Source organism: Pseudomicrostroma glucosiphilum (genome assembly GCF_003144135.1).
Source record: "Pseudomicrostroma glucosiphilum strain MCA 4718 unplaced genomic scaffold BCV69scaffold_5, whole genome shotgun sequence".
Taxonomy (NCBI): domain Eukaryota; kingdom Fungi; phylum Basidiomycota; class Exobasidiomycetes; order Microstromatales; family Microstromataceae; genus Microstroma; species Microstroma glucosiphilum.
In genome coordinates this window covers 174,398-189,249 of record NW_020289917.1, presented here as the reverse complement: position 1 = coordinate 189,249, position 14,852 = coordinate 174,398, and the positions used below count along the sequence as shown (strand labels likewise).

The 14,852-nt window shown below is 56.3% G+C and overlaps 7 protein-coding genes across 7 annotated transcripts; 3 read left to right on the top strand and 4 right to left on the bottom strand.

Annotated features, from left to right (window-relative positions):
- Positions 1-158: 158 nt before the first annotated feature.
- Positions 159-1,748, bottom strand: BCV69DRAFT_282054 (ribonucleotide reductase R2 subunit variant). The gene has a single exon (XM_025492210.1). It carries the CDS (start codon positions 1,309-1,311, stop codon positions 379-381), a length of 933 nt encoding a protein of 310 aa, XP_025348478.1. The 5' UTR covers positions 1,312-1,748; the 3' UTR covers positions 159-378.
- An 855-nt stretch (positions 1,749-2,603) lies between these two features.
- Positions 2,604-3,773, bottom strand: BCV69DRAFT_282053 (hypothetical protein). Its single transcript, XM_025492209.1, has one exon. It carries the CDS (start codon positions 3,592-3,594, stop codon positions 2,785-2,787), a length of 810 nt encoding a protein of 269 aa, XP_025348477.1. The 5' UTR covers positions 3,595-3,773; the 3' UTR covers positions 2,604-2,784.
- A 50-nt stretch (positions 3,774-3,823) lies between these two features.
- On the top strand, positions 3,824-5,330 carry BCV69DRAFT_289964 (GroES-like protein; the record flags this gene model as incomplete). The annotated part of the gene is made up of 3 exons (XM_025493690.1): positions 3,824-4,282; positions 4,363-4,427; positions 4,514-5,330. Exons 1-3 carry the CDS (start codon positions 4,040-4,042, stop codon positions 5,328-5,330), a joined length of 1,125 nt encoding a protein of 374 aa, XP_025348476.1. The 5' UTR covers positions 3,824-4,039.
- Positions 5,331-5,857: 527 nt separating this feature from the next.
- BCV69DRAFT_238487 (hypothetical protein) lies at positions 5,858-6,281 on the bottom strand (the record flags this gene model as incomplete). Its single annotated transcript, XM_025489960.1, has 2 exons — positions 5,858-6,049; positions 6,144-6,281. Coding segments are annotated over 2 exons (330 nt in total), but the record flags the coding sequence as incomplete, so codon positions are not given.
- Positions 6,282-6,790: 509 nt separating this feature from the next.
- On the top strand, positions 6,791-8,370 carry BCV69DRAFT_282051 (hypothetical protein). Its single transcript, XM_025492208.1, has one exon. It carries the CDS (start codon positions 7,077-7,079, stop codon positions 8,208-8,210), a length of 1,134 nt encoding a protein of 377 aa, XP_025348474.1. The 5' UTR covers positions 6,791-7,076; the 3' UTR covers positions 8,211-8,370.
- A 41-nt stretch (positions 8,371-8,411) lies between these two features.
- Positions 8,412-10,961, bottom strand: BCV69DRAFT_166846 (hypothetical protein). The gene is made up of 4 exons (XM_025489471.1): positions 10,738-10,961; positions 9,026-10,648; positions 8,769-8,938; positions 8,412-8,651 (listed from the first exon to the last, which is right to left on the bottom strand). The coding sequence occupies exons 1-4, from the start codon at positions 10,785-10,787 to the stop codon at positions 8,614-8,616; spliced, it is 1,881 nt and encodes a 626-aa protein (XP_025348473.1). The 5' UTR covers positions 10,788-10,961; the 3' UTR covers positions 8,412-8,613.
- A 1,496-nt stretch (positions 10,962-12,457) lies between these two features.
- BCV69DRAFT_166787 (WD40 repeat-like protein) lies at positions 12,458-14,073 on the top strand. Its single transcript, XM_025489470.1, has 4 exons — positions 12,458-12,739; positions 12,813-13,130; positions 13,207-13,617; positions 13,700-14,073. The coding sequence occupies exons 1-4, from the start codon at positions 12,581-12,583 to the stop codon at positions 13,952-13,954; spliced, it is 1,143 nt and encodes a 380-aa protein (XP_025348472.1). The 5' UTR covers positions 12,458-12,580; the 3' UTR covers positions 13,955-14,073.
- The last annotated feature ends 779 nt before the right edge of the window (positions 14,074-14,852 follow it).

Genomic DNA, 14,852 nt, shown 5'->3' with positions numbered 1-14,852 from the left:
CGTTGCGCTACTTCGCCACTTTAAGATTACAAGGACGTACACGAACAGAGGCTACATATACTGCGCGCGCGCCGCCTTTTTTGCCCTCTGTCGTCGCTGCCTCGTTCCTGGCACGTACACATCGTCTTCAGTCACTCGATCACGCTTCGCGGCCTTGTACAGGACCTTGTTTTGGGTAGGATAAGATTGCTGGGAAAGGACAGAGCTAGCTATGTTACATGTAAGAGAAACCATCGTCAAGAAGGGTAATACGAGCAGACTGGGAAGTGGTGTTGATGACTACGTGAAAGAGAGACCAAAGACTGAGTGGTATGGGTGACCGTGGACCATGACCATGAGCATGAATGGTTGCGCCCTGCGATACCGATGACAAGCCGCTCAGAAGTCCTCCTCGAGGGAGAAGGAGTGGGTGTTCTTTTGTGTGCCATCGCCAGTCTCCTCGGATCCAGTGTCCTTTCGTGCAACTCCAGCCTTGGCGTACTCTGCGACCTTCTTCTCGAAGAAGTTTGTCTTACCCTGCAGACTAATGTTCTCCATGAAGTCGAAGGGGTTGGTGGCATTGTAGTGCTTCTCGTTGCCCAGGGAGACCAGCAGTCGGTCGGCGACGTACTCGATGTATTGGCACATCAGCTTAGCGTTCATACCGATGAGGGAGCATGGCAGAGCGTCGGTCAGGAAGGCCTGCTCGATACCAACAGCCTCGGTGATAATGGCCAGAACAGTGTCTGGGTGTGCCCGCTTCTTCAGGTGGCTGAACAGCAGGCAGGCAAAGTCGGTGTGCAGACCCTCGTCACGAGAGATGAGCTCGTTCGAGAAGGTGAGTCCAGGCATGAGACCTCGCTTCTTGAGCCAGAAGATCGAGGCAAAGGATCCCGAGAAGAAGATGCCCTCGACGGCGGCAAAGGCAATGAGTCGCTCGGCAAAGGTGGCGTTCTTGTCGCTGATCCATCGCAGAGCCCAGTCGGCCTTCTGCTTGACGACAGGGATGGTCTCGACGGCGTCGAAGAGGAACTCACGCTGCTCAGGCTCACGGATGTAAGTGTCGATGAGGAGCGAGTAGGTCTCAGAGTGGATGTTCTCCATCATGATTTGGAAACCGTAGAAGCATCGAGCCTCAGCGGCCTGAACCTCAGATGAGAACCGCTCGACGAGGTTCTCGTTAACGATACCGTCCGAAGCGGCGAAGAAGGCGAGGACGTGGGAGATGAAGTGACGCTCGTTGTCATTGAGCTTGTTGTCCCAGTCGTGCATGTCCTTGGACAAATCGATCTCCTCGGCAGTCCAGAAGGAAGCCTCTGCCTTCTTGTACATTTGCCAGATCTATTGATGAGCAAAAGAGGCAATAGAAACGCGGCGATTGATGGTGACGTGCACACGGAGGATGGTAAGCAGGAGATGGTATAGTGATGTGGGGCAGAGAGAGAGAAGGTGGAAGTCAGTATGGTGTGGATGCTCGACGTGCTTCGCGTCTTCATGAAATGTCTCGGCTTCACGTCACGCAAAGACGCGTCCACATTGACGTGTTTCCTGCGCTATGGGCTTGGCAGCCGCGAAAAGTCGCAGTGGCTGTTGTCGACTTCTGTACGTGAAGCCTCCCCCTTGTTGGACGCCATTTCTCACCTCGTGGTAGCGGATGGGGAAGAGAACGAATCGTCGCGAGCTCTCTACAAGAAGAGGCTCTTCCTCCTCGGGCAGGTCAACATCGCCAACGAACTTCTTGTGCACAGTGTCGGCAGAGTGCTCTAGAGGCTGACCCTTCTTGGCAGCGACCAGGTTGACTTCGGCGGCGGCAGTAGGAGCGATCTTGCCTTTTGTGAGGAATGCAGGCTCGGAGAAGTCGTCCGAGTCGTCAGCAACTGAGCCCTTCTTCGATGGGGTAGCGTTGACGTCGATGTTGGCGAAGCCGGCGGCAACCTTCTTGGAAGGTGTCTCGGGAGCAGTAGGACGAGTGGCAGTCGACATTGTATATGTTTGTGTGGGTGGATGGGGAGACAGTGGGGGAGCGGATGCTATGCTGCGAGGTACGCGTTGTGAAGCGTGATGTGATGAAAAGCGAGTCAGACGCCGTGTATTGTGATGCTCTAGAGCGGTGGCAAAGTGATCCAGTGATGTCGGCTGGTGAGCGGTCGTTGAACAGTGTTCAGTATGAGTGGTCGGGTGAGGCTCGAGGGTAGGAGTAGTGGTCAATGGTTGTGAGGGAAGTGTTTTGGTGGAAGAGGCGGGTGGTGAGATGGATTCTATATAACTTTCGCGCCTGACGATGTCATCCGCCGATCGCGCGCTACTCTACGCGAGGCAGGGCCAGACGGGGCGCGTCTTCGTGTTTTACTCCCGGCCTGCCTCTTTCGAGTCACGCAACGCAACGCGATGCAAAGCAAAGCATGCATAGTTGGGTCTCCACCCCTCCGACTCCGCCTGCTTCTTTCCTCTTTCCAGCTCCTCGATTGCATCAGAAGCTCCTGCAGACAAAGGCCGAAGGCCGGTGAGGTATTGCAGTCGCCGGCACCTACCCTTCATAGCCACAAGAGCCTGAAGGGGTAATGCACCCAAAACCTTCCTCTGCTCTGCCGCATATGCAATGAGTACCCAACAAGTCTTCTGATCTGGAATGCCATTCGAAGCAGAGGCGAGGGGTATTGGCCCAGCATCCTGCTCGCATGATGTGTACACGACGGGGTGTGATATCAGATAACATTCCAAGGGAGACGCGTCCAAAACGCGAAGAACATCACAATCCCCGCCGATCATCTTTTCCCGTCCGCTCTTCCGCTGCTCCATCTCCGGTCACCTCTTGCTCCTCAGTCCAATGCCCTCATATCCCGCCTGCCTCTCCTTCAATCCGCTGGCATATCTGCCCCACTTCTTCACGCCCTCGTGCTCAAACAGAGCCTCGACCGTGTTGAACCTACTGGCCAGGTCGTCTGCTGGCAGCATGTGGTGTACAGCAGAGTGACACGGACGGCAGAGCATAGCTAGCCTGCTCCGCATCTCATCAAGGGTATAAGTACCTTGTCGCGACAACTTTGCATGCTCGGAGCGAGGTATCAGATGATGTTCTGTTAATGGCATCATTCTCTCGCAGATCTCGCATTCGCCCAGAGTGCCCTTCTTGTGCCGGGGGCGAGCAGAAGTGACTGGATCGGGCGGAGGTGTGCGCATGCTATCCAAGATCTCCTCGACAATCGTCGGCGCAGCAGAGACCGCCTCCGCTTCATCAAAAAGGAGGAGCTCCTTCAGAGTCGACAGTACGAGCGAGTGAAGCGGGTGAGACTCTAGCTCTTGCAAGGTGTGCGACGTATCGTCTGCTCCAGCGGCATTCGCGCCATCGTCCGATGTATCAGGGGGCGACGGTAGATACACGCCCTGGCTCACTATCTCCTCAGTCAAGTACTGAATGGTCTCTTGAAGGTCCTCTAGAGTCTCTACGGAGTCTTTGCCTCTTTCTTTACCACTGCGCCTGTGCGACTTTTGGTCTTCATGTTGGCCGAATGCCCATGGCGTGAGCACACTCGTCAGGACGTCCTCTATACGTGCGCGCCGTGCTTCACCATCGTTGACTACCTGAGACGATGGCCCACGAGCATCGGAAGGCATGCGGTGGTACGACCGCGCTCGAGCAGGAGATCAGGGGTGGAAATTGTTGATTGGGCTGCCAAAAGTAACACCCCTCACGGTGACTTTGAGACTTTTGGGCTGACCACATCGCGACTCGCGTATTGCCAGCCGCGTGGCTTGACTTTTGTGGAGAAGCTGTGACATCAGCGGCTGCAGGAGCCCGACAGAGACAGCTTCTTCCCGCCCACCGCCCGCAATGGCGCACGTCCTCCCTCTCCTCTGAAAGCCAGGAATTTCGAGCTCAACGACGTAAGGGTCCATTTGTTCGTCGACTGCTCCACCTCTCCACATGTGCGAGGATCATAGCGAGTGGGGCAGAGGGTGTCGTGTGCTAGAGGTATAGATTTTGAGGCCACCTCGTCAGCTTCCCTTCGCCCTGTCCCACCACTTAGAGAATACCACTTCTCAGAGGAAATCGCACAGCATGTCTCAGACCACTACTATTCCCTCGAAGATGCACGCAGCTGTGCTGCGAGAGTACAAGAAGCCCTTCAGCTACGAGGAGGTGCCAGTCCCAGAGGTCGGCGATGACGATGTCCTCGTGCAGATCAAGGCTGCTGGCTACTGCCACACTGACCTGCAAGTCAACGAGGGTGTTTACGAGAGCGCTGGAGCCAAGCCTGGAATGATTGGAAGCCACGAGCCCGCTGGTGTTGTCGTGAAGCTGGTGAGTAGATCCATTCCGTAGTAAGTCTCCAAAAGCCATGTCTCACATCCGCAATCTGGCACCGCTCTTCTTCTGTGCAGGGCAAGAACGCTGAGAAGCGAGGTCTGCTGAAGGTCGGCGACCGAGTCGGCTCGATCAACACATAGTGAGTAGCCTCCGAGTATGAAGAGCGAATCGATCCTTCTCAGAGCGGAGATCTTACGCAACACACTCCTGCTGTCCTCTTCAAAGCCACCCATGCCACAAGTGTGACGCTTGCAGAAACCTCGGCGAGCAGCTTTGCATGAATGTCGGCGGTATGCTGGGAGTGTCAGGAGGAAAGGATGCACCCAAGGGCAAAGACGGTGGCTTCGCCGAGTACATGATCGCGGATGACACCGTTCTCGCCAAGGTTCCAGAGAGTATTCCATGGGCAGAGGCAGCACCCCTCTTCTGCGCTGGCGCCACCACCTACGGTGCCATCCTGGCCGCCAAAGCCGAGAGGGACCAGTGGGTGGGTATGATCGGTGTCGGAGGACTAGGCCACCTGGGTGTTCAATACGCCAAAGCCCTTGGCTACAAGGTCGTCGCCATCGACAACAGGCAGGAGGCCCTTGATCTCGTCAAGGAACTGCCCAAGCATCTGCAAGCCGACAAGTATGTCCTGATCGACTCGGAGGATGCTGAGAAGAAGGCGACCGAGGAGCTCGGAGCTGCCTTTTACGACTCCAACCCAGGAATGGACCGAGTGGTGATCAACACCGAGGCGCGACACCTCGTCAAGTGGTCTCAGCAATGTCTGCGAGTCGGCGGTATCATCGTCGACGTTGGACTGCCCTCTGGAACTACACTGGAGGTTGATCCTTTCCCGCTGTCCTTCAAGGAGCAGACTGTCCGTGGACGTTTGATCTGCACACCTGCCCAGTCGCAGGACATGGTCAACCTTCACGCCTCGGCAGGATGCAGGACGTACGTCGAGCAGACTTTCCCATTGAAGGACATTGCTAAATGTCAGGAGAGGTACCTGTCGAAGGACCTCAAGGGACGCCTGGTGATCGTGATGGACTGAAGTGAGATAGAGACTGTGAAGCAGGGCAGTTTTCGACATAGAAAAAACCGAGTCCCAGAATCCGCATACCTGATTGTCCGCCGATCCCTTTGATTGCGAGAGCCTGAGTGAGCTACTTTTATTAACAGCAATGGGTATCATCATTAGAACAGGAAGAAGGCAAGCCTGCAACATCGGAGGCGCGGAATGGAATGAATGGTGTACAGGGAAATATGAAGAATAGCGACAATCGTGAGCCGACCTGAGGAGCTGTTGGAGGCGTTGTCGGCATCGAAGGGTGCACGCGGGCGGCCAGAAGAGGGATCGCATAGCTCCTTCGAAGATAGAGAGGTGTTGCCGAGCAGGCCAGGTGGGCGCGGGAATCGTTGTTTGAGGGAGCGTTCTGAGAGGAAGAGAATGGCTCTTCGTTGGATTCGGAGTCTACCAGCTGCCTACATTTCCTCGTCCAAGCCAAGATCTCTCCTCCTCCTTCGTCGACTGGACGCCTTCTGGTCTGCAATATACGTCGCCAATTCCGCACTCGGGTTCGGTCTGACCACCCCTGATGCCACACAGAGGTTGAGTCCATCGTAGATCTGATCGCAGTCCATCGAAGGGTTGTTCGTCTCCATCATGGAAACCTCAATGCCATATTGTGCTGCAATTGAGTAGCAGGTGTCAGAGGTAGTGGCGCGATGCACCAATTGGCAGTCCGAGCCATACCGGCCAAGGCAGAGCTCCTGCGAGAGAGGGGAAAGGGGAATGGGTCAGACATGGTGAGGACAGAGCGTAACCGGTGAGGCGCGCTTGAGCATGAAAGACAGAAAGACTCACAGCACCAGTCTCGAGACTATAGCAGCCCGTTCCAGCAGAAGGCAGGTTGAAGGCTAGGATCTGGTAAGTCGAAGTCAAGGTCTTCTGGCCAATGATATCACAAGTGTCGTCTGCTTTGACGGTGTAGGTGCGAGCGCAAGCAGTGTCCATCGAGGAGAACTCGGCGGCGTGAGTGGAAGAGAAGAGTGTGACGAGGGATAGGAGAGCCAAGGTCAGGACGTGGCCGAGACTTGCGACAGGCTGGAAGCGAGCCATCGTGGTAAGGGAATGCGAGCCCGCAAGGGAAGTGAGACAGCAGAACGACGCGGCTCGAGCTGGCTTTTGTCTCGGTGCCGGCAGTCTGAGAATGAAGGCGACTGCGAAGGTGTGAGATGCGAACAAGGATTGGCTTTGGTGAAGGAGATGGTGAAAGGGGTCAAGGCGCCGTGGGTGGTATCGAGCGAGTGAGTGAGTGTACGGCCATGCTCACACGCCCCTCAGCGTGTCGGCGCCTTGTGTTTGGCTACGCGGGGAGGGGCGTCCACCACCGCGCAACGATCGGAGCCTGGATCTTCATGCGGGCTCGGTTTCAAAAAGACGGAAGCAGAGAAAAAGCGTCGGTGACAGGAGAAGCCGCCTCGGGGAATTCAGACGGATGGCTTTGCCCCCGATACCATTGGCAGCAGACCTGTTCCCACCATCCACCTTCAATATTTATAGATGCTTCCTTGGCCTTGGTAGACTAAGTTCTCCTGTTCTCATCGATCCGCCGTACCCCCGCTTCATCCATATCTCAATCGACTCGCTCTTCTCGAGGCTCATTCCCTTCATCCCATCCCATCTCAATCCACTCGCTCCATTTCTGCTGCGAGACTGACTTTTCCTCGCTGATCCCATCACATCCATTGCATCCAAGACCATATCGTATCCTCATATCATAGACGTACCGCAAGCATGACTCTCTCGATTTCTCCACGCAACCAAGACGACGGCCTCGCCCGCTCTCTTGAGGCCTCTTCCTCAACGTCCATGTCCCCCCCGGGCCTCGGCACGAATGTAATGGCCATGCTCGGTCAATTCCAAAAGGAGCGTCAGAAGCAAGAAGCCAAGTTCGCAAAGCTACAAGCTAAGAGTCGAGCGCAGGAAAGAGCTCGGCTGGCTGCTCAGCGCAAGCAAGATAAGCAAGACGCTGATGACGCTGAGGCTGAGGCCAAGGTGCTGGCAAAGGCCCAGGCTGAAGCTGAGGAGCAGGAGCGCGAGGAGGAGGAGAGCCTGGCCGAGGCCGAGGCGTGGGCTGATATAGAGCGTCTGGCACGTATTGATGCCGGTATCGAAGACCCCTTCACAGAGACCATGTCCCTCGCCAGCAGCGGCACAGGCGAAGGTGCCGATGGCGAAGAGGATGAGGAAGACGATGTCATCGACGTCGACGAGTGGCGCCAGTTGGTGCAGGAGGACTTTGGCCAGTCTCAATTTTGGTACTCGTCCGCATTTGCCTACACACTAGCCAGGCATATCCACTCGCATCTCCGTACACTCGACGTAGACCACACGCCCCGCATCGCCTTCCTCTGCTCCCCTACGGCCTTTGTCGCTTTCCAGCACCTGTACGGCGGCAACAAGCCCGGTCGTGACTTCAAGGCAGGCGAGAACATGTGGATGATGGAGATCGACGAGCGCTTCAAGGTCGTCGCTGGCGACGGCTTCGCGAAGTACGACTACAACTTTCCCACCAAGGGACTGGCGAATCTCCAGGGCAAGATCGACATGGTCGTCATCGACCCACCCTACCTGAACAGGCCTACAACGGACTGCATTGCCAAGACCGTGGCGCACCTCCTCTCTCCGCCCTCTGAGCGCCTGCCCAGAGGCGGATCCATCCTTCTGATCACAGGCGAGACAATCGGCGCCTATGCCTGTCAGACCTACCCACTGCAAGGCCAGCCCGAGCTACGAAAGACGATGCTCGAGGTGGAGCACCAGGGGGGAAGGTTGAGCAACGAATTCTCCGCATGGGCCTCTTGGGAGGGGGCGGAGAAGTTTGGAATTGGCGATGGAGAGGGAGAGGAGATTGGGAGGTACGAGTAGAGATCAGGAGAGGAACGATATCGTTATATACCTATATATTAGAGTAGACTAGACTAGAACAGACTAGACTATAGAACAGACCAAGGCTGCGGTCTCGCATCGCATGCCAACATTGTAATACACGCACGCACGCTTGCAATCCCATATGTATCATTCTCGTTCACCCTTCTCCTAAGATACAGTCGGGGTTGGGTTGAGTAGTATTGGATATGCTGTTGGTATTGCGCTAGAGCCTGCAGTGCACTGTATGTGTATCTGCAGTGAGGTACTGGTGGATTTGACGATGAGCAGACGAATTGACATCAAGAAGAAGAGCAGATAGGGAGGAGGCAAGAGACTGGCGAGAGGAGAAGAGGACGCGGCATCAAAGAGAATGCGAGGAGCAGCGAGACCACTGTCCGTCTCAACGGATCTTCTCGAATGCAAAGGCGAGGTAGATGGCTGTCGAGAGGGAAAGCAGAGCGGAGCAAGCACAAAACAAGTCAGTTAGACGCTCGGGCGGTCACTCCAGATCCGTCCCCTACATCCTCCCGCTTGTCTCTGCCCCAATTCACTCACTAGTCGCTTCCCAAAGATCGTCGTCCATGGGCTGCACATCTCTCCTTGGATTGGAAGAGACCTTCATCCTCCGCGCCAGGTTCTCGAACTCGTGCTGATGGCGGAACTCCTCCCATACTTCCGCCATTGGCTTCTTGAAGATGAGGGAGAGGCCACACTCTTTTGCGAGACTAAACAGGTGGAAGGTTTGGGGAGCGGGCTTAGTCAGGTGTCCTTCTTCTGTTGGTCAGCCTGCGCTGCTGCAGACTTGTACTTACCTCTCGAATTGATCCCAATCGACCACGTACTCGGGCACCTCATCAACAGCGTCATCGAGGAAGAAAGTGTAGCGATCTCCGAACGGTTTCCTCTTCTCCTTTTGCTCAAATGTAACGCGGTACTTTCCGTTGCCGAAGCCTAACTCATCCGGTCCGAGCCTGTCTCTTCGGCTGTAAAGTTCCTCTGCGTTGGGAATCGTGCCGATGAAGACGCCTCCCTTGTCCAGATACCTCGAGACGTTCTCTATGACCAGACGAGCCCTCTGCAATGTAGACCATCCGTAGTGCATGCAAAATTGTAGACTGACAGTGTCAAAGGGCGGATCGAGGACTTCGGGAGGCAGGGTCGTTGCGAGAGATTCTCCGAAACAGTCTAGGGCGAAGAAGGACGCCTTCCATCGGAATCTTCGCTCTAGGTAGCGGGCTTTGGCCTGGTCGACGCTCGTGGCGGCAATGTCTGCCAAGACGAGCTCTCTGACGCCTAGCTTGTCCCACTTCTGCAGATCACCGCCCTTGCCACCGCCCATGTCCATCGCTTTCCCACCTCTACGGCCAAAGGAGCCAATCAGGACAGACTTGACCCAATTGTTGAAGTTCTTGAGCGGTAGAATGGGAGAAAAGTTTCGCGCTTGCAAGCCGAGCTCTTGACGGCTGTTGTAATGCCGTGCTACTTCACTCTCACTATGAATGAGCGTCGAGGGTGCCTCGATGGCAGCGCTCTTGGCGTCTGAGAGGCCAGACTTCTTTCCCCAGGTCTGCAGGACCAGCCCAAAGCCATCCGCGCCGTCGCGACCCTGAGCTCTGTCTTGCTCCACCCACTTCTGCCTCAGCGTATTCGCACCTCGCGCTTCGATTGTCTGGTGAAGCGCGATGAGATCTTGCTGCGATAGAGGCCGGCGGATCGAGTCTGGAGCTGAGACTCGATGTTTAGGTCGGTACGGAAGGGGCTCGTTGAGAGACCCAGAGGCTTGGTCCACGAAATGCTCTTGCGCTCCTTCGCCACCTGCGACCTTCTGGTCGGGTTCCAGTTCACCGATGCCACTCGGGACATTGGTGAACGACGGTTTGGCAGGCAATGAAGACGCTGGCGACTTCTCCACCTTGATGCTCTTGGACTGTTCAACAGGAGCAGCTAGACTCAAGCTCTTCCTCTTCTTGCTGTCTCTGCTGGTGAGACGTTCCATCTCGTCCATTTCGAGGAGCTTGACCTTACCCACACTGGATGAGGCAGCGGAAGGGGTAGAGGGAGGGATGGCATTGTCCTCGACCCTGGCTGTCGATGCTTGCCGCTCTGTACTTGCAGACTTTGAGTCCGAGGTGCTGTCATTGGAAGGCGTATGAGCTGGGTGGCCGTTGCTGCCTTGATCAGACTTGACAGAAATTAAGCTCTTGGCCTTCTTGACTGCAGGGGCACGCTCCCCGGTCATTGAAAGCTCCGTAGCGATGCCGCTGCCAAGCGCCTTGGCATCCCTTTCCTCGACATCTCTCGTTGCGGCCTCGGCTTCTACCGTTTCTGAGGCAGTCGGTGCGTACCTTGCATCGGAAATTCCAGCCAAATCGTCACTGAATCTGCCTGAAGATTTTGGCCGCTTGTGACTTACAACAGACTCCTGCGTCGTGGATCTTGATCGCTTCATTCCGATTACATCTTGATCGTTGAAGATCAAAGACTCTGCATCTGAGGAGCGACGTCCATCTGTGTTTGAAGCGACCTTCGATCCCTGCTGCACGTCTGTGGAGGGCGCGGTGCTAAGAAGACCATCCACAGACATGCGAGCCGATGACGGAGGGCGTTGAGGGGCTTCGTACTGATCAAGTGATCTCATATTTGACTCGCTGAGGGTCGCAGAACCTCGAGAAGTGCTACGACTGTACGTGGGAACAGAGGTCGGTGTCATCGTCCTTGTCGTCCTAGCTCGATCTCCGATGGGTAGACCGCCAGGCGTCAGAGCTACCCCCGGCGTGACGGGGCTCATCACGTCCCTGCCCCCAGGAGTCATTGGCAATCCGGGGGGCGCTCGATAGGCGAAGTATTCGTGGCCCACAGGAGCAGAGCCGAAGGTACCGCTGCTCGGTAAGCTAGGCGATCCTGAGGTCATGTGCGGAGTCAATGGATGGACGTAGCTCTCTCGCGGGTGGACAGGTCCATCGTACGAGCCGCTGTACGAGGTGGAAGGGCTGGGAAGTGCTAGTGGAAGTGGAACTCTCCTGGACTCGGGAGAGCGATGCGAGGGCAGGGAAGGAATTCGAAAGCCGTCTGCGCTTCTGTAGGAGTGGGGTTGCGAACCATCTGGAACCGCGGAGTGGGATAGCTGAGGGGAGATGCCGCTTGTGGGAGGCAAAGCAGCAAAAGAGGTAGTCCGAGGTGATTCGACGCTTGCATAATCGTAGTGGTACTGGCTCCCGCCTAGATGGGACGGATGAGAGCCCATCGGCGACGTCTCCTTTGGGGATCCGGAAAGGCGAGCATTCATAAGCGGGCTTCCGCCGCTACTTCTATAGCTTGATGTCCGCGCCTGTACTTGGAGCGAAGACGTTTCCGGCTGCAGGTACTGTCCCTGACCAGCCTCCATGCTACCTTCCCTGCTCAGGTACCCCTCCCTACGGAAATCGCCAGAAGGACTGCCTCTTCCAGCCCTGTCTTTACTGCTCTGACCTACACCCGATCTGCTGCCTGAACTGTACGCTGCTACAGATCCAGGCGAAGGATTCATAATGTTCAAGAGACGAAAGGACGGGGATCGTTCCTGCCGGGTCTCGAATCTGGGCTGAGGCGGCTGCTCGCGAAGGACATCATAACTGAACCGATGAGAGCCTCCTCTGGCAGTTGCCTCTACGCTAGTCCAAGCTCCTTGCGGATGGTGCTGCTGGTCACCCCATTGACCGACATGAGTGCTAGAAGACGATGAGCTTCCTGGCCGTCCTTGGTCTGGAGGCCCTGAATCAGAGGGATTGAGAAGATCAACTAGGCTGGCTGATCTTGATGGTCTCCGGGCGTGCTGGCTGTCCTCCGGATACACCTCTGCATTATTCATCTGCCTGACCTTGGAGCTGGAGGAAGAGGAAGACGGCCGAGCATCTAACAGTGGAGTCGGAGAACGCTGAGACGATTCGCGTACGGGGTCGTAGCCTGCCATTGCTGAGGATGGAGACAGGGGATGGATCGGCTTTCACCGATGGCTAAGCGCGCCCTCTGCCTCGTGAGCACGCCCGCCGACTCTTTGCCGTCGAAGCGGGTAGTGTAGGGTTGCCAAAAGAGCTTGCTGAACCAGCAGCAGCAGTGAAAGGGGGGTATCAGTGTGGTAGCAACGCGGATATCAAGTTGAGAAGGATGTACGAAAAGGCAGTGCGGCGAGAGGCTGGCTGAGATGGCCTCGACCAAAAATGGCCCCACCGCCGGGCGGAAGGAGCAGCTGGTCCTTCCGCTTGACCCCCGTTACCTTGCACTCGGCTTCGGTATCACTTCCTTAGCTCAAGCGCTCCGTTGCCTGAGCACTGTGAGCCACGAGTGTTCCGCAGTGAGAAGCCTTCCTAGCTGCCGCTGCATCAGACTCCATGGCTCTCCCGGGTGCCCCGCCGCCAGGCAGCGGCCCCTCGAGGCGGTATCCGCCATCCGGTCCTGTCTCTCAAATTCAGACGCCAGGCTTTGCCGGATACAACATCGCATGGAGCCCCTTCTTCCCAGACCGATTAGCCATAGCTGGCAGTGCTAATGTAAGACCTCGAAGGACACAAACGCCCACTTCATGTGAATGATGCTCATCTCATCTGATACTCTGCCTCACAGTACGGACTAGTGGGCAATGGAAGACTCCACCTCGTCGGCGTCTCGTCACCGCCGGGTGGAGCCGGCCTTCCTCAGATGAGCCTGCAAAAGGTCTTTGATACACAGGACGGCCTCTATGATGTAGCATGGTCAGAGGTGCACGAGAATCAGCTCGTGACGGCATCAGGGGACGGCTCGATCAAGCTGTGGGACTCTACGCTCATGGACCATCCGATCCGCAATTGGCACGAGCACTCAAGAGAAGTCTTCAGCGTTGATTGGAACAACATCAAGAAGGATGTCTTCGTAAGCAGTAGCTGGGATGCGAGCGTCAAAGTCGTGAGTCGTATTTGAGAGGCAAAGCTTCCAGCAGACCAAGCGATTGCTCACCCCGCATGCCGCCTTCTTCCCACAGTGGCATCCTGAGCAGCCTCGCTCTCTGTCGAGCATTACCACCCACACCGCCTGCGTGTATTCTGCTATGTGGTCACCTCATAATCCGGATGTTCTAGCCACTGCTTGCGGAGACGGCCACCTACGCCTCTTTGACCTTCGAGCTCAATCCTCGCCCGTTGCAGGCCCACACCCCGTAGCAACAATACCCGTGGGCGGCGAGGTGCTGTCCTTGGACTGGAACAAGTATAGGACGTGGAACATCGCCACTGGCAGTACGGACAAGAGCGTCAAGGTGTGGGATCTGAGGGGCGCCAGTGCAAATGCGGCAGCAGGGCCTCCGCCTCCGGGAGGTGCTAACGCGAGGAGTCAAGGGCAGATTGCAGCGGTGTGTACCGGCCATGAGTATGCAGTCAGGAAAGTGGCCTTTTCGGTGAGTACTCAGAACGGTATTGCAGTGGTGGCTTGCTCGAAGCTCAAGTGCTCGCCCTTGCCCTTCTTCATGCTTCCTCCAGCCCCACTCACCCTCACTCCTGGCCTCGGCAAGCTACGATATGACCGCCCGGATATGGGACGTAGACCACCCTTCTGCATCGCTATCGTCTGTTGCTTCGCGCCTCGGCCAGCCTCAGGGCATGGGAGGAGCGCTGAAGAAAGTACACGATGCCCACACTGAGTTCGTTGTTGGGCTGGCGTGGGGCCTCTTCCAGGAGGGTCTGGTAGCAAGCACTGCCTGGGACATGTCCGTGCACCTGTGGCCATCACGTTGAAGAGGCAATACCCAATGACCTATGAGGCATAAGTATGAGCACAGATGTGAACATCGAGGAGATCTGCGACGATCGAGATTGCTTTGTACGGCCCTAGGGTGAAGGTGGTCCGCACTGGTGTGGCAGAAAGCGAGCAACGAAGCAAAAGCGTGACGATCGAGACGATCGACGACGAACCCCATGACCTCACCTCGGACGTGATACCAGCAAGAGCAGCAAGCAAAGCGGATGAAACCGGATGGACAGTAATGGCGAGAGCACTTCGTTGCACGGCGCTGGAGCGGTGTGGTGCCGTCCTCTCGAGGTGAACGTTACACCCAGCTTACACCAGAGTTCAGGGCAGGATTCGTTTGGCGCAGACCCGAGAGCAAACCTTACCCCTTGCCTTGTGCCCTGACGCTGTGTGTGCTGGCTCTTCGTGCCTGCTCAGTCGAGAGCACGGGTACAAATACCAAGCCCTTCGTCGCCTCTGATCTCCCCTTCTCCCCCTTTCCTCGCCATCCCTTCCTACTGCCACGCTCTCCTCACACCACCCATCCACCACCGCCACTATCCTCTCGACAGAACGACACCTCGCCTTCTCCGCACCTCGACACCTCGACAACACTACCCCTCGACACCTCAACGGCTCGACATCTCACCGCATCGACTCCTCAACAACACCTCGACTCCTCAAGAAGACCTCGACCCCTCAACCTCAACATTTTGGGCTCCTCAGCACCTCGACTACCTAGTACCTCGCCATCTCGCCATCTCGACCCCAGCACCTCTTTAGCACCTCGATACCTTCGCATCCTGCATCTAGACCTATCATAACATTAGGTCCTCAAGCATTTGACTCCGCCGTCACCCACGCCTCTTCGACAACCTGGTCCTTTCATCAATTGGTGTCAACAAG